The 17,851-nt window shown below is 47.8% G+C and overlaps 1 protein-coding gene across 2 annotated transcripts in view; it reads right to left on the minus strand.

Moving 5' to 3' along the window:
• Positions 1–638: 638 nt before the first annotated feature.
• Positions 639–17,851, minus strand: part of CA5A (carbonic anhydrase 5A) — a 55,161-nt gene continuing 37,948 nt past the window's right edge. For both annotated transcript variants that reach the window (XM_060254282.1, XM_060254283.1), the window contains exons 3-7: positions 17,079–17,197; positions 14,684–14,779; positions 5,945–6,007; positions 3,155–3,310; positions 639–1,333 (exon numbers count right to left, since the gene is read on the minus strand). In XM_060254282.1, the coding sequence (XP_060110265.1) occupies positions 1,124–1,333; positions 3,155–3,310; positions 5,945–6,007; positions 14,684–14,779; positions 17,079–17,197 (644 nt within the window). In that variant the 3' untranslated portion in view covers positions 639–1,123. The remainder of the gene's footprint in view (positions 1,334–3,154; positions 3,311–5,944; positions 6,008–14,683; positions 14,780–17,078; positions 17,198–17,851) is intronic.

Here is a 17,851-nt window from a genome sequence, read left to right on the forward strand (position 1 = left end):
GAACTCTCTGCTCACGACCTGAGTTCGATTCCAGCAGAAGCTGGATTCAGGTAGCCGGCTCAAGGTTGACTCAGCCTTCCATCCTTCCGAGGTCGGTCAAAGGAGTCCCCAGCTTGCTGGGAGGAAAGTGTAAAAAGACTGGGGAAGGCAATGGCAAACCACCCCATAAAAAGTCTGCCATGAAAATGTTGTGGAAGCCACGTCACCCCAGAGTCGGAAATGACTGGTGCTTGCACGGGGGACCTTTCCTTTTTCTTTCCTTTGGAGAAGGAGTGGCCCCGTGGCGCAGAGTGGTAAAGCAGCAGTACTGCAGTCTGAACTCTGCTCACGACCTGAGTTTGATTCCAGCGGAGGCTGGATTCAGGTAGCCGGCCCGAGGTTGACTCAGCCTTCCATCCTTCCGAGGTCGGTCAAAGGAGTCCCCAGCTTGCTGGGAGGAAAGTGTAAAAAGACTGGGGAAGGCAATGGCAAACCACCCCGTAAAAAGTCTGCCGTGAAAACGTTGCGAAAGCCACGTCACCCCAGAGTCGGAAACGACTGGTGCTTGCACAGGGGACCTTTCCTTTCCTGTGTGTATATTTCCCCAAAATGCCTCTGGTAAGACACAAAGATACAGTGAGAAAAATGACAACTCCACATAAAGTCAGAGCTCATATATTTCAGAGGTAGGTAAGACTGGACTTTGCGGACAGAGAGAAGCACCAGGTTGAGAAAAAAGCTGCCATCTTAAATCCAAAATGTGGCATTTCCTTTCGCAAAGACTTGAGACACCGACCCCTGACCCACCGTTTTCCTTGGAAGCATCTGCTCTGAGATACCTTTTGCCACCATTCAGTTGACACAACTGAGGAGCCATCAAACACCTGGAAAGCGGTTTTGCTGCTGGGCAAGGCGTAGAACTCTGTGCATTTTATGAATTGCTTTAATTGCAAGAGGGGGTTCGTTAAGGCAGGCTGCTGTGCTGCAGAACAGAGAGCCCGTTAGGAGAGCAGAAGGCAAGAATCCCCCCCTCTCCCCCCCCAAACCCTCCAAAGCAACTGAATGCAAACCTGGGATACGCAGCAAGATATACTCTAGATTATATATATAAAGTGCTATTGACGTTTCTGATCCGGTTTTCCTCTTAAAGATGCACAGTCCCTTTGAGGGGCATTTGTTGGCTGGCACGCTGAGAATGCTCCTCTGATCTTGTTTCGATGTCCAGCCGGTACTGGCTCGGGAAGGACGAGCGGACAGTCCGGCCCATCAGCGGCTGAAGCGGCCGGAAGTTGTCCACCATTCGCTTCTCGTCGTCTCCAAAGGAGGTGAAGAGTAACATCCGAAACATCTCGAGCTGAGAACGAGAAAAGGTGAAATCAGGAAGCAAGGAAGACAAAGAATTCCACACACACACACACCCCAACACACACACACACCATATCGCCATGCTCTTTCCCCCTTTTCTGATGCTGTGGAAGATCAGACGCGTCTGCGTCTGCAGATGAAATGCAGCTACGGCACTTACGATGTATCATTCCCAAGAGTGTGAGGAGTCTACAGGCGATCGATGTCCTCTCTAAATGGTGACACTTGACTTCTCTAGATTAACCTTCATTTTTAAGATGCTGTGAATCTCCATTTCCGTGACTTAAACATCAGCAAGCCATAGGATTAGGGTAGAACTACCATGAAATCACCTAAACTCTATCTATACCAGGGGTGTCAAGCATGCAGCCTGGGGGCCAAATCAGGCCCCTGGAGGGCTCCTATCAGACCCCTGAACAACTGGCTGTCATCTCTGTCATCTGCTTCCTTCGCCTTATCTCTTGCTTCCTTCTGCGTAACAGCTTGCTTTGCAAGGCTTGCTCAATCGCACACAAGCTACAGAGCGAAACCTCGGTTTTCTCCATTGGTTGAAGCTCCTCCCTTGGGGAGGAAGAGGGGAAGGCAGAGCTTGTTTTTCCAGGCTCTCTCAATCGCACAGAAGAGCTACTGAGCCAGGCCTCTCTTCCTTCCCCCTACTGGTACCTTGGGGAAGGAATGAAGGAAGGAAAGAGCCAGAGCTTCCTTTGCCCAGTTCCCTGGATTTCATGGGAGAGATACAAAGAAAGAACATGATAGAGGTTTACGAGATAGAGGTTGACAAGATTATGCATGGGATGGAGAAAGTAGAGAAAGAAGTCCTTTTCTCCCTTTCTCACAATACAAGAACTCGTGGGCACTCAATGAAATTGCTGAGCAGTCGGGTTAGAATGGATAAAAGGAAGTCCTTCTTCAACCAAAGGGTGATTAACATGTGGAATTCACTGCCACAGGAGGTGGTGGTGGCTACAACCATAGCCAGCTTCAAGAAGGGTTTGGATAAAAATATGGAGCAGAGGTCCATCAGTGGCTATTAGCTGCAGCATATTATTGGAACTCTCTGATGCTCTGTATTCTTGGTGCTTGGAGGGGGGGCTTCTAGCCCCACTTGTGAACGTCCTTTTTTTTGGCCACTGTGTGACACAGAGTGTTGGACTGGATGGGCCATTGCCTGATCCAACATGGCTTCTCTAATGTTCTTATGATGCTTGAATACCAATGAGTGCGAACTTTTTAAGCATGTTTTAAGCTTTTTTTAAAAATTGTGTTTGTCTGTGTCCTTTATAAAGTTTATATCACTGCAACCTAATCTTAAATAGGTCTACATGGCCCGGACCCAGCAGACATGGCCTGGGCTAACAAGGTCTCGTTTATACCAGATCCAGCCCTCATAACAAATGAGTTTGACAGCCCTGCAATAAGTAGCCTTTGGAAACGATGAAGGAAGAAATCTACAAGCAGTGTAAGATGACTAGCACAAGCACTTGAACTGATTTGTTTGAGACATTTGGAATTTTTGGAACTTCATGAGGTCTCCCAATGACGAACTTTTAAAAAGCCTTTGAATGAATTGTGCATTCTACTTGGTTTACGCACTTTAGTATTAAGAGCTGTACTATGAACCCTTGTCATATTGAAAACTATTTATTAAGCATGCTTGTTGAACCTCAGTATTTGTAAGAATATAGGGAGTGGTTTTTCAACGGTCTAACGGTGTGGATCTATTTTGTTATTGTTTCCACAGTTTGGATTGTTGGTATTTCCCCCCCCCCCCTTTTTGCCCTCAGCATGCAGCAGTTTTCGTTGGACGTACCTGGTCTTCGTCAACCTCTATTGGCTTCTTCTTGATGATCCAGGTGACAGACTCCGTAAGTGGCGGGGTGGTCAAAGACCCAGAGTAGGTCCAATAATCCGGGCACGACGGCAACAAACAGGACGGATCAAATACATCGAATTCAACAAGTGTATCCTGACAAAACGAAGCATCGGGATGAGTTTGGGCCGTTTGCAGGGCCTACAAAGTCCATTTTCCACCAATCAACCATGGGAAGACAATCCTCAGTTCTGTACGGGGCAGATGGCACTGTCCAGTCGCTAGAGTCATCTAAACATCTGGAGCAGAGGTCCATCAGTGGCTATTAGCTACAGTGTATTGATACAACTCTTTGTCTGGGGCAGTGATGCTCTGTATTCTTGGTGCTTGGGGGGGCACAGTGGGAGGGCTTCTAGTGTCCTGGCCCCACTGGTGGACCTCCTGATGGCACCTGGGTTTTTTGGCCACTGTGTGACACAGAGTGTTGGACTAGGTGGGCCATTGGCCTGATCCAACATGGCTTCTCTTATCTTCTTCTGTGACACAGAGTGTTGGGCTGGAGGGGCCACTGGCCTGGTCCAACATGGCTTCCCTTATGTTCTTATGCTCTGTATTCTTGGTGCTTTGGGGGAGCACAGTGGTAGGGCTTCTAGTGTCCTGGCCCCATGGGTGGACCTCCTGATGGTACCTGGTTTTGGTTTTTTTGGCCACTGTGTGACACAGACAGTTGGATTGAATGGGCCATTGGCCTAATCCAACATGGCTTCTCTTATATTCTTATATTCCATTTCTGTGCTGCCTTCCCTGAAATCAGGTGAACAGAAGGGTACCAGGTAATCTAAATGCAAATGTCTACAGTATGGCAGTGTTCCAATATAAAGTATGCTCCACCCCGCTTGCCGTATTGTATTCATTGGTGCTTGGGAAGGCTATAGTGAGAGGGCTTCTAGTGTCCTGGCCCCACTGACGGACCTCCTGATGGTTTTTTTGGCCACCGTGTGACACAGAGTGTTGGACTGGATGGTCCACTGGCCTGATCCAACATGGCTTCTCTTATGTTCTTAACTTGTGAAACCCAGGTTTCAAATCCCCATTCAGATACGGAGCCCACGAGGTGATGCTAGGTTTATGTCTCAGCCTGGCTGACCTCACAGGGCAGTGTCCAGAGGGAATGCTGGGAGGTACAGCAGGACAATCCACTAAGAATGTGTCCCCTCATTGACAGCTGCAGCCTTCACAAGCTGGGAAGGGGATGAGGCTCAGTGGTAGAGCATCTGCTTGGCATGCAGAAGGTCCCAAGTTCGATCCCCAGTGCCTCCAGTAAATGACCAGACAATAGGTGATGTGAAAGACCTTTCACATCATTATTTAAACTTGCCTTTGGAGGCTGAAGGGAGGTAGCTATTACTCCACGGCACTGATAATCCCACCAAATCATCATAACTGAAGGAAGAACATTCAGAGTAATTAAAAATGCACATCTTGGTTTTATGATTGTAAATTGTACTGGCTGCTTTCATTGCATAATCTGTTTTTTAATGTTTTATGTGGTTTAATTTGTTGTCGCTAGCCACCCTGAACCCGCCGGGGAGGGCGGGATATAAATTTGATAAAGAAGAAGATGATGATATGGGATTTATACCCCACCCTTCTCTCTGAATCAGTCTCAGAGCAGCTTACAATCTCCTTTCCCTTCCTCCCTGCAACAGGCACCCGATCAGGTAGGTGGGGCTGAGAGAGCTCTGACAGAAGCTGCCCTTTCAAGGACAGCTCTGTGAGAGCTATGACTGACCCAAGGCCATTCCAGCAGCTGCAAGTGGACGAGTGGGGAATCAAACCCGGTTCTCCCAGATAAGAATCCACACACTTAACCACCACACTAAACTAAAATTTCTCTGCTTCTGATCTTGGAGAGCTGCTGCCAGACTGAGAAGATGATACTGACCTTGATGAACCAAGGATCTGAGTCAGTATAACACCTGGAGCTGGAGCCATAAAATTCCCAATGGAGGACAGGCCCAACTGCCCAACAGACCTGGGTCAAACCTCGCAAAGAAAGGGCCTGCATGTGGTACAGGGATTCTAGTTCCGCTTCACGTATGTCCTTTTTAGAACGTGCACTTAAAAATATTTTAGGTGCATGCAGGGCTTTTTTGGTAGCAGGAACTTCTTTGAGAGCCAGTTTGGTGTAGTGGTTAAGTGCGTGGACTCTTATCTGGGAGAACCGGGTTTGATTCCCCACTCCTCCACTTGCACCTGCTAGCATGGCCTTGGTCTGCCACAGCTTTCATAGAAGCTGTCCTTGAAAGGGCAACAGCTATAAAAGAACTCTCAGCCCCACCTACCTCACAGGGTGTTTGTTGGGGGGGGGGGAGGTAGAGGAGATTGTGACCGCTCGGAGACTCTGAGATTCAGAGTCTAGGGCGGGATATAAATCCAAAATCATCTTCTTCTTTGCATATTAGGCCACACCCCCTGATGTAGCCAATCCACCTGAAGCTTCCAGTAGGCCCTGTAAGAAGAGCCCTGTAAGCTCTTGGAGGATGGGCTACATCGGGGTGTGTGTGTGTGTGTGTGTGGCCTAATATGCAAAGGAGCTCCTGCTACAAAAAAAGCCCAGAGTGCATGTATGAATGCAACAAACAGGTGTATTGTTTGAGTGTATTTTTCAAGGACTCGAAACTGGTCGCAGCTTTCTCTGGAGTGCACCCTCAGTAGCATGCCTCAGATTGCAACGTATGAAACAGCCTTTGGTTATAGGAAGCTGAATCATGCTCAGACCCTTCTCACCTTGTGTTTAATAGACGGTAAGGCCTCGACCAGGTTCTGCAGCCCGCTGTGATGGGTCCCAATCTGCAAAGCAAAGAGGAAAATCAGAGAGTTTTTCTTCAGATCACCCAGGGGGAGCAGCCAATGCTCCCTCTAAGTCTTGTGAGCTAAAATTCTACTTTGTGAGCTACAGGCTTTAAAGTTGTGAGCTGCTGCATCAATGAGTTTGCTCTGGGGCCATTTCCCCTGAGCTAAGACCAAAAGGTGTGAGCTAGAGGCGAAAAAGCTGTGAGCTAGCTCACGCTAACTCAGCCTAGAGGGAACACTGGTAGCAGTTCTTGTTCAAACCGCTGTGGCTTTACAGCATTGCTCTAGGACAGGGATCTGACCGGGCCATTTGTGTCATAAAATGCAATGCCAGGTAGTGGAGATATAAAGTTTATAAAAGACACAGGCAAATGCAAAGATTTTTAAAAACTTTAAATAAAAGAGTCCATAAAATATTAGCACCCTTGCAATATTTTGCTTATTTAATGGTCTCTGATAACTGACCTCTCTTGCTCTAAATTACTGCATCAAAATCTGGAGACAGTGTCTGTGCTGCAGCAATCCTGAGTATGCTGTTCAGGTGTGTATCCATAAGCAGCAAACCTACTTTTGATTTACTGACATTCATTACAGAAATCTCATGGTCAATGCTTTGAGCCTAAGACCCAGGGGAAAACATGAAATGGTTGGGCATTCCAAGCATTTGTACACTCACTGAAAATGTCAAGACAGTGTATGATTGCAATAAAAAAGGCCAACACCATGCTGGGAATTATTAGGAAGGGAATTGAAAACAAATCAGCCAGTATCATAATGCCCCTGTATAAATCGTCACCGCACCTCAAAAAGGATATTATAGCATTGGAAAAAGTCCAGGAGAGGGCAACTAAAATGATTAAAGGGTTGGAACACTTTCCCTTTGAAGAAAGGTTAAAATGCTTGGGGCTCTTTTAGCTTGGAGAAAAGTCGATTGTGGGTGACATGATAGAGGTTTACAAGATTATGCGTGGGATGGAGAAAGTAGAGAAATTAGTCCTTTTCTCCCTTTCTCACAATACAAGAACTCGTGGGCATTCAATGAAATTGCTGAGCAGTAGGTTTAGATTGGATAAAAGGAAGCCTTCTTCACCCAAAGGGTGATTAACATGTGTAATTCACTGCCACAGGAGGTGGTGGCAGCTACAAGCATAACCAGCTTCAAGAGGGGTTTGGACAAAAATGTAGAGCAGAGGTCCATCAGTGGCTATTAGCCACAGCATATTACTGGAACTGTCTGGGGCAGTGATGCTCTGTATTCTTGGTGCTTGCGGGGGGCAAAGTGGAAGGGCTTCTTGCCCCACTTGTGAATCTCCTTTTTTTTGGCCATTGTGGGACACAGAGTGTTGGACTGGATGGGCCATTGGCCTGATCCAACAGGGCTTCTTTTATGCTCTTCTGTGACACAGAGTGTTGGACTGGATGGGCCATTGGCCTGATCCAACACGGCTTCTCTTATGCTCTTCTGTGACACAGAGTGTTGGACTGGATGGGCCATTGGCCTGATCCAACATGGCTTCTCTTATGTCCTTATGTGACACAGAATGTTGGACTGGAGGGGCCATTGGCCTGATCCAACATGGCTTCTCTTGTGTTCTTATGTGACACATAGTGTTGGACTGGATGGGCCATTGGCCTGATCCAACATGGCTTCTCTTATGTTCTTATGTGACACAGAGTGTTGGACTGGATGGGCCATTGGCCTGATGCAACAGGGCTTCTCTTATGTTCTTCTGTGACACAGAGTGTTGGACTGGATGGGCCATTGGCCTGCTCCAACATGGCTTCTCTTATGTTCTTATGTGACACAGAGTGTTGGACTGGAAGGGCCATTGGCCTGATCCAACATGGCTTCTCTTATGTTCTTCTGTGACACAGAGTGTTGGACTGGAGGGGCCATTGGCCTGATCCAAAATGGCTTCTCTTGTGTTCTTATGTGACACCGAGTGTTGGACTGGATGGGCCATTGGCCTGATCCAACATGGCTTCTCTTATGTTCTTATGTGACACAGAGTGTTGGACTGGAGGGGCCACTGGCCTGATGCAACAGGGCTTCTCTTATGTTCTTCTGTGACACAGAGTGTTGGACTGGAGGGGCCACTGGCCTGATGCAACAGGGATTCTCTTATAAGAACATAAGAGAAGCCATGTTAGATCAGGCCAATGGCCTATCCAGTCCAACATTCTGTGTCACACAGCGGCCAAATATATATATATATATATATATATATATATATATATATATATATATATATATATATATATATATATATACACACACACACACTGTGGCTAATAGCCACTGATGGACCTCTGCTCCATATTTTTATCTAACCCCTTCTTGAAGGTGGCTATGCTTGTGGACGCCACCACCTCCTGTGGCAGTGAATTCCACATGTTAATCACCCTTTGGGTGAAGAAGTACTTCCTTTTATCCGTTTTAACCTGTCTGCTCAGCAATTTCATCGAATGCCCACGAGTTGTTGTATTGTGAGAAAGGGAGAAAAGTACTTCTTTCTCTACTTTCTCCATCCCATGCATTATCTTGTAAACCTCTATCATGTCATCCCTCAGTCGACGTTTCTCCAAGCTAAAGAGCCCTAAGCGTTTCAACCTTTCTTCATAGGGAAGGTGTTCCAGCCCTTTAATCATTTTAGTTGCCCTTTTCTGAACTTTCTCCAATGCTATAATATCCTTTTTGAGGTGTGGCGACCAGAACTGCACACAGTACTCCAAATGAGACCGCACCATCGATTTATACAGAGGCATTATGATACTGGCTGATTTGTTTTCAATTCCCTTCCTAATAATTCCCAGCATGGCGTTGGCCTTTTTTATTGCAAACGCACACTGTCTTGACATTTTCAGTGAATTATCTACCATGACCCCAAGATCTCTCTCTTGGTCTGTCTCTGCCAGTTCACACCCCATCAACTTGTATTTGTAGCTGGGATTCTTGGCCCCAATGTGCATTACTTTGCACTTGGCCACATTGAACCGCATCTGCCACGTTGACGCCCACTCACCCAGCCTCAACAGATCCCTTTGGAGTTCCTCACAATCCTCTCTGGTTCTCACCACCCTGAACAATTTAGTGTCATCCGCAAATTTGGCCACTTCACTGCTCACTCCCAACTCTAAATCATTTATGAACAAGTTAAAGAGGATGGGACCCAGTACCGAGCCCTGCGGCACCCCACTGCTTACCGTCCTCCACTGCGAAGACTGCCCATTTATACTCACTCTCTGCTTCCTATTACTCAGCCAGTTTTTGATCCACAAGAGGACCTGTCCTTTTACTCCATGACTCTCAAGCTTTCTAAGGAGCCTTTGATGAGGAACTTTATCAAAAGCTTTCTGGAAGTCAAGGTAAACAACATCTATCGGGTCTCCTTTGTCCACATGTTTGTTCACCCCCTCAAAGAAATGTAACAGGTTAGTGAGGCAAGATCTTCCCTTGCAGAACCCATGCTGAGTCTTCCTCAATAACCCGTGTTCATCAATGTGCCTACTCATTCTGTCCTTGATAATGGTTTCTACCAACTTTCCCGGTATTGAAGTCAGACTGACTGGCCTGTAATTTCCCGGATCTCCTCTGGAACCCTTTTTAAAGATGGGGGTGACATTTGCTACCTTCCAGTCCTCAGGAACGGAGGCAGATTTCAATGAAAGATTACAGATTTTTGTTAGAAGATCCACAAGTTCAACTTTGAGTTCTTTCAGAACTCTCGGATGTATGCCATCCGGACCCGGTGACTTATTAGTTTTTAATTTGTCTATTAGTTGTAGGACCTCCTCTTTTGTCACCTCAATCTGACTCAGGTCTTTCAACACCCCTTCCAATATTAGTGGTTCTGGGGTGGGCAAACACTTCTCATCTTCCACGGTGAAGACGGAGGCAAAAAATGCATTCAGCTTCTCAGCCATTTCCCCATCCTCCTTCAGTAATCCTTTTACCCCATGGTCATCCAAGGGCCCCACTGCTTCCCTGGCTGGTTTCCTACTTCTAATATATTTGAAGAAATTTTTATTGTTGGTCTTTATGTTTTTTGCAATATGCTCCTCATAGTCCCTTTTTGCCTGCCTGATCACAGTCTTGCATTTGATTTGCCACTGCCTGTGTTCCCTTTTATTAATCTCACTTGGACTGGTTTTCCACCGCTTAAAGGAGTCCTTCTTACCTTTTACAGCTTCCATTACTTTGTTTGTTAACCATGCTGGCCTCTTCTTATACCTGTTTGTGCCTTTCCTAACTTGTGGTATGTATTTTATCTGAGCTTCTAGGATTATAGTTTTAAATAGTCTCCAAGCTTCCCCAAGGGTTTTGACCGTATTTACCTTTCCTTTCAGTTTCCTCCTCACATGCCTCCTCATCTCAGAGAATTTACCCCTTTTAAAGTTAAATGTGGTTGTGGCGGTCTTTTTGGGCAACTCCCTATTTATACAAATGGTGAAATCAATAACATTATGGTCACTGTTCCCAAGCGGCGCAATCACTTTTACGTCTCTCACCAAGTCTTGGGCATTACTTAGGACCAGATCCAGGATCGCCCCACCCCTGGTAGGTTCTGAGACCATCTGCTCCATAGCACAGTCATTGAGAGCATCAAGAAACTCAATCTCTTTCTCTCGACCAGAACACATATTGACCCAATCAATCTGCGGGTAGTTAAAATCACCTATTACGACACAGTTTTTACGTTTAGCCGCTATCTTTAATCCCTCCATCATATTATAATCGTCCTCTCTCTTTTGATTTGGTGGGCGATAACAAACTCCCATAGTTAAATTTCCTTTTGGGCCCTCTATTTCAACCCAAAGCATTTCTAAAAGGGAATCTAATTCTCTGACCTCAGTCTTACTGGACCGTATATCCTCTCTGACATACAGAGCCACCCCACCTCCAACCCTTCCCTCCCTATCCTTCCGATATAACTTATATCCAGGAATCACCGTGTCCCACTGATTATCCTCATTCCACCAAGTTTCTGAAATTCCCACAATGTCTATGTTTTCTCCCAACACTAAACATTCCAATTCACCAATTTTACTTCGGACACTTCTAGCATTTGCATACAAACATTTATAATTTCCCAAGCAAGCTAGGCCCGCCACCTCTCTCCTGCCGCCTCGAGACTCTAGCAGACAGTCCATACTGTTTGTCACCATCACAGTGGACAACTCTGATCCGTTACTCGGTAGAAAAATAGAAGCCAACCCTTCATGTCTTTGAGACGAGTCCTCCCGAACCAGAGACATTCCATCTCCTGTCGGCTTTCCCCCAAGATTTAGTTTAAAAACTGCTCTGCCACCTTTTTGATTTTAAGCGCCAGCAGCCTGGTTCCATCCGGAGACAAGTGGAGACCGTCACTTTTGTACAGCTCCGGCTTGTTCCAGAAAGCATCCCAGTGCCTAACAAACTTAAACCCTTCCTCCTTACACCATCGTCTCGTCCACACATTGAGACTTCTAATTTGCGCCTGTCTCTCCTGCCCTGCACGTGGAACAGGTAGCACTTCCGAGAAGGCCACCTTGGAGGTCCTGGTTCTTATGTGACACAGAGTGTAGGACTGGAGGGGCCATTGGCCTGATCCAACATGGCTTCTCTTATGTTCTTATGTGACAAAGAGTGTTGGACTGGAGGGGCCACTGGCCTGATGCAACAGGGCTTCTCTTATGTTCTTATGTGACACAGAGTGTTGGACTGGAGGGGCCACTGGCCTGATCCAGCAGGGCTTCTCTTATGTTCTTATGTGACACAGAGTGTTGGACTGGAGGGGCCTCTGGCCTGATCCAACAGGGCTTCTCTTATGTTCTTCTGTGACACAGAGTGTTGGACTGGATGGGCCTCTGGCCTGATCCAGCAGGGCTTCTCTTATGTTCTTATGTGACACAGAGTGTTGGACTGGAGGGGCCACTGGCCTGATCCAACAGGGCTTCTCTTATGTTCTTATGTGACACAGAGTGTTGGACTGGATGGGCCACTGGCCTGATCCAACAAGGCTTCTCTTATGTTCTTATGTGACACAGAGTGTTGGACTGGATGGGCCACTGGCCTGATCCAACATGGCTTCTCTTATGTTCTTCTGTGACACAGAGTGTTGGACTGGAGGGGCCATTGGCCTGATCCACCAGGGCTTCTCTTATGTTCTTATGTGACACAGAGTGTTGGACTGGATGGGCCACTGGCCTGATCCAACAGGGCTTCTCTTATGTTCTTCTGTGACACAGAGTGTTGGACTGGAGGGGCCATTGGCCTGATCCACCAGGGCTTCTCTTATGTTCTTATGTGACACAGAGTGTTGGACTGGAGGGGCCTCTGGCCTGATCCAACAGGGCTTCTCTTATGTTCTTCTGTGACACAGAGTGTTGGACTGGATGGGCCTCTGGCCTGATCCAGCAGGGCTTCTCTTATGTTCTTATGTGACACAGAGTGTTGGACTGGAGGGGCCACTGGCCTGATCCAACAGGGCTTCTCTTATGTTCTTATGTGACACAGAGTGTTGGACTGGAGGGGCCACTGGCCTGATCCAACAGGGCTTCTCTTATGTTCTTAAGTTGCTTCATGTGCTGGTCAGCCTATGGAGAAAATAGAGGCTTTGTTCTGTAGCTTAATTGAGCAAGCTGGGCAAAGCAAGGTGTGATGCAGAAGGAAGCAAGAGAGAGGGAGAAGGAAGCAGACAAGAGTTGTTTGTGGGCCTGACAGAAGCCCTTCAGGGGCCTGATCCAGCCCACAGGCTGCATGCTTGACACCCCTACTCTGATGTCGTGGAGCAGTGGTGGACAGTGCCCTCAAGTCGCAGGGTCTTCAAGGCAAGAGACTTCCAGAGGCAGGTCGCCATTGCTGTCCTTAGCAGTGCCCCTGGACTACCTTGGTGGTCCAAACCACGGCTGATCCCCTCTGAGATCAGACTAACTTGGGCTATCTTGTGAAAGAGGGGAAGAAAGATTTGAACCAATAAAATAGCTGACTGTATGTCTACTTACTTTTGGTTTTGCAATAAGCTGAGTGAATTCTCTCTCCCCACTTTCTTCCCTTCTAACACTTTCTTGGTCTCTGTTACCAACTCCCATCTCTACCGTATGTTTCCCATCTGTACTTAATATTTAAAGCACCCAACTCCGTAGGTGTCCTAAGATCTGTTTCTATTATTTAAAACATCCTAATATTTATAGCATCTGATAATACTAGAGCTTTCAGAACGCCCAATGAAATGGTCAAGGAAGAAAGGTTCAGGGCAAACAAAACACATGTGGAATTCACTGCTCGGTAAAGATAGTGATCACAGAGAGCTTTAAAAGGGGATCCAACAGATTCATGGAAGACAGGTATCTATCAGTGGTTACTAACCAGGGCTCTTGTTCTAGCAGCAGCTCCTCTGCATATTAGGCCACACCCCCTGACGTAGCCAATCCTCGGCCCTGTAAGAAGAGCCCTCTAAGCTTTTGGAGGATTGGCTACATCAGGGGGGCGTGGCCTAATATGCAGAGGAGCCCTGCTACTAGCCATGGTGACTAAAGAGCACCTCCACATTTAAAGGCAGTCAGCCTCTGAATCACAGTGTCATGAGGCAACATCAAGGGAAGGCCAGTGGCTGGCCACTGTGAGAGATAGGATGCTGGACCAGAGGCACCACTTGTCTGAGCCAGCTGGGCTCTTCTTAGGTTATTATCAGGGGAAGGCCTCAGCCTCCATACCCTGTTGTTGGGTATCCAAAGGTACCGGTTGGCCACTGTGTGTGAAGGGATGCTAGACCAGATGGATCACTGATCTGATCCAGCAGGACTCTTCTTATGTTCTTCTCAGGGGAAGGCCTCAGCCTCTCTGCCCTGTTGTTGGCCCTCCAGAGGAACTGGCTGGCCACTGTGTGATACAGGATGCTGGACTAGATGGACCCTCACTGGTCTGACCCAGCAGGGCTCTTCTGATATTCTTCTCAGGGGAAGGCCTTGGCATCTATGCCCTGTTGTTGGCCCTCCAGAGGAACTGGTTGGTACTGTGTGAGACAGGATGCTGGACTAGATAGACCCTCACTGGTCTGATCCAGCAAGGCCTCTTCTGATGTTCTTATGAAGACCTCGGCCTCTCTGCCCTGTTGTTGGCCCTCCAGAGGAACTGGCTGGCCACTGTGTGAGACAGGAGGCTGGACTAGATGGACCCTCACGGGTCTGACCCAGTAGGGCTCTTCTGATGTTCTTCTCAGGGGAAGGCCTCGGCCTCTCAGCCCTGTTGTTGGCCCACCAGAGGAACTGGCTGGCCATTGTGTGAGACAGGATGCTGGACCAAATGGACCTTTCCTGGTCTGATCCAGCAGAGCTCTTCGGATGTTATCAGGTCCTGTGCCCTGTTGTTGGCCCTCCAGAGGAACTGGCTGGCCATTATGTGAGATAGGATGCTGGACTAGATGGACCACTGGCTTGATCCAGCAGGGCTCTTCTAATATTTTTATGAAGGCCTCAGCCTCTCCGCCCTGTGGTTGCCCCCCCCCCCCAGAGGAACTGGTTGGCTACTGTGTGAGATGGGATGCTGGACTAGATGAACCAGTGGTATGCTTACCTATGTAATGTCAACAAAAAGAAATCAGCAAATAAAAAGTGAAATTTCTTCAGTAGCATTTTTTTTTAATTTGCACACGAGTTCAGAGAGGAAGAGCTGTGTTTTTGTTGAGCCCGTACCTTCAAGAAGACCCCAATTACAGCCAGGCCATTATCCTCCATTACAGCTTCTTCAAAACTCGAAAACTTGCAGGAATTCCAGTGTACCAAATGCAGCTGTGAAATAAAACGGAATCTGTGTTTGTGGCTGAAATGTAACCGGAACCGTATTTTCTTCAAGAGGCATCAATGACCTGGTTTGACTCGCAGAGACCAGATGATGGGCTTTTGTGGCTGGCCAAACACAGCTCACAAAAGAGGAACAGGGCCATGTAGCTACTGGGTCAAACGAACAGCCACATCTCTGGCTTTGACCACGTCTTGACCAAAGAGATGCGAAGCCAAGACGTGTGGTTCCTAGGAAGAAGATCCACCACAGCTAATTCACTTAGGAATCTTCTTTATCAAGGCCCACTTGCGCGAGACATTCTAGCACTCCACTTGTGAGAATGTCAAGGGGCAAAGCCTCCATGTTCCGAAGCAGTCAGCCTCTGAATCCCAGTGCCGAGAGGCAACAGCAGAGGAAGATCTCGGCCTCTGTGCCCTGTTGCTGGCCACCATGTTAGGCAAAATGTTGGACTAGATGGACCACTAGTCTGATCCAGTAGGGCTCTTCTTGTGTTATGAGCCAGTTTGGTGTAGTGGTTAAATGTGTGGACTCTTAACTGGGAGAACCAGGTTTGATTCCCCACTCCTCCTTTTACAGCTGCTGGAATGGCCTTGGGTCAGCCATAACTCTCGTAGGAGTCGTCCTTGAAAGGGCAGCTTCTAGGAGAGCTCTCTCAGCCCCACCCACCTCACAGGTTGTCTGTTGTGGGGGAGGAAGGGAAAGGAGATTGTGAGCTGCTCTGAGATTCAGAGTATAGGGCAGGATATAAATCCAATATCTTCATCTACCTCACAGGGTGTCTGTTGTGGGGGAGGAAGGGAAAGGAGATTGTGAGCCGCTCTGAGACTCTTCAGAGTGGAGGGCGGGATATAAATCCAATATCTTCATCTACCTCACAGGGTGTCTGTTGTGGGGGAGGAAGGGAAAGGAGATTGTGAGCTGCTCTGAGATTCAGAGTATAGGGCAGGATATAAATCCAATATCATCATCTTCTTCTTACACGGGAGTTGTGAGACTGGTGGAGTTAAAGGCCAGCTTATGCCAGCTAATTTCAAATCTATACTCTGAATCAAAGCTCACTGGCAGCCCAATATTATTCAGAGTCAACAGCTTAAATTGAAGTACCAACTTAGGGCTGTACCATGGATCTCTCGGTTTTAAAGAAGGTGCATTTGGGGGGCAGGGAGACTGTCAATCAAAGAGTTTGCTCAAGCATAAACTGCAGGTACCTACGGCCTGAATCTGTATGCATTTACCATTAGCAATTTTTATTTCTTTCTCACCGTCATTAAGTTCACCAAAGAAACCTTTGCAGTGTGTGATGTGACTAGATGCGCCACCATCTGTTACCCACTTATTCTCTTTGGATTCTTATTCAGTATCGTCGTCATAAATAAGGCTTTTCTGGGCAATTAGTAAAAAACCCTTTTCCTTCGCAGAAGAAGATATTGGATTTATATCCCGCCCTACACTCTGAATCTCAGAGTGGCTCACAATCTCCTTTATCTTTCTCCCCCACAACAGATGCCTTGTGAGGTCAGAGGGGCTGAGAGGGCTCTTCCAGAAGCTGCCCTTTCAAGGACAGAGTCTCAGAGCGGCCTGCAATCTCCTTTCCCTTTCTCCCCCACAACAGACACCCTGTGAGGTGGGTGGGGCTGAGAGAGCTCTCCCAGAAGCTGCCCTTTCAAGGACAACTCCACGAGAGTTATGAATGACCCAAGGCCATTCCAGCAGCTGCAAGTGGAGGAGTGGGGAATCAAACCCAGTTCTCCCAGATAAGAATGCATGCACTTCACCATGACACCCAAGTATGCTGCATTGGGACCATTAGAAAGGGGTGGGGGGAGAGAGGGAATGCTTAACCACTTTCTTAGCCCTAATCACTCCCTCTAAGAGAAATGAGCCTTTGGAGAAAGAGATATGGGTGCCTACCAGCATCTTTCCCCTGCTGAGTTAACTGTAGCTGGTGAGGAGGGAACAAGCTTAAAAGAAAAACTGGTCATCCTCAGGAACTCCTTTGCATATTAGGCCACTCCCCCCAATGTAGCCAATCCTCCAAGAGCTTACAGGGCTCTCAGTACAGGGCCTATTGCAAGCTCCAGGAGGATTGGCTACATCAGGGGGTGTGGCCTAATATGCAAAGGAGTTCCTGCTATAAAAAAAGCCCCGGTCATCCTATCCTACCCCACTGTGCCCAGAGCTACATTTCAGGAAAGGGAAATATTGGGGAGAGCCAGCTATCATCCTCCCCGTACCGGTAGTTTTGGCTACCGTAACCACAACCACCCCTCTTGTTCTTCTTCTTACCTCTGCTGGGAAAACTTTACAGTCGACTGTGTGTTCGGAACCCCAGTCATTTACGGCCCCCCAGTGGAAGTGGAACTGCTTCAGCCTGTAGTTGTTCTCCAAGGGGCCTCCTGTAATATCTTCCACAAACAGATAAAAGGCATTAGAAGATGGATGCTTAAGAACAGACCGCTGAATGAAACTGATGCGCTGCAATGACATTGGGAGCAGCTGGGCTGGAACCGTCACAGTTCTAACCTTTGAGGACTCCCAACTCCTAAGGAGTGGCTTGGTGAGAAGCCGAGATGGAAGCCGTTTGGGAGAAGAACAGACAAACTCGGCCGAAAGCACCGGGCAGGTGCAAAATGGCTGTACTGCAGAGATGGAAAATGCTAGGGATGCCAGCAGCCTCCAGGCGGGACCTGGGGATCCCCTGGAATTGCAGCTCATCTCCAGACTGCAGAGATCAGCTCCCCTGGAGAAAAGGGATGCTTCAGAGGGTGGAGTCTAAGGCATTGTATGCCTCTGAGGTTCCTGCACTCACCAGACTCCATCCCCAAATCTTCAGGAGTTTCTCAGCCTCGAACTGGCAACCCAACCCCCCCAGGGACGGTGGCTCAGTGGTAGGAGAGGGATGGTGGCTCAGTGGTAGAGCATCTGCTTGGGAAGCAGAAGGTCCCAGGATCAATCCCTGGCATCTCCAAAAAAGGGTCCAGACAAATAGGTGTGAAAAACCTCAGCTTGAGACCCTGGAGAGCAGGGGAGGGACGGTGGCTCAGTGGTAGAGCATCTGC

The sequence above is a fragment of the Heteronotia binoei genome, chromosome 14 (genome assembly GCF_032191835.1).
Source record: "Heteronotia binoei isolate CCM8104 ecotype False Entrance Well chromosome 14, APGP_CSIRO_Hbin_v1, whole genome shotgun sequence".
In the NCBI taxonomy this organism is placed as follows: domain Eukaryota; kingdom Metazoa; phylum Chordata; class Lepidosauria; order Squamata; family Gekkonidae; genus Heteronotia; species Heteronotia binoei.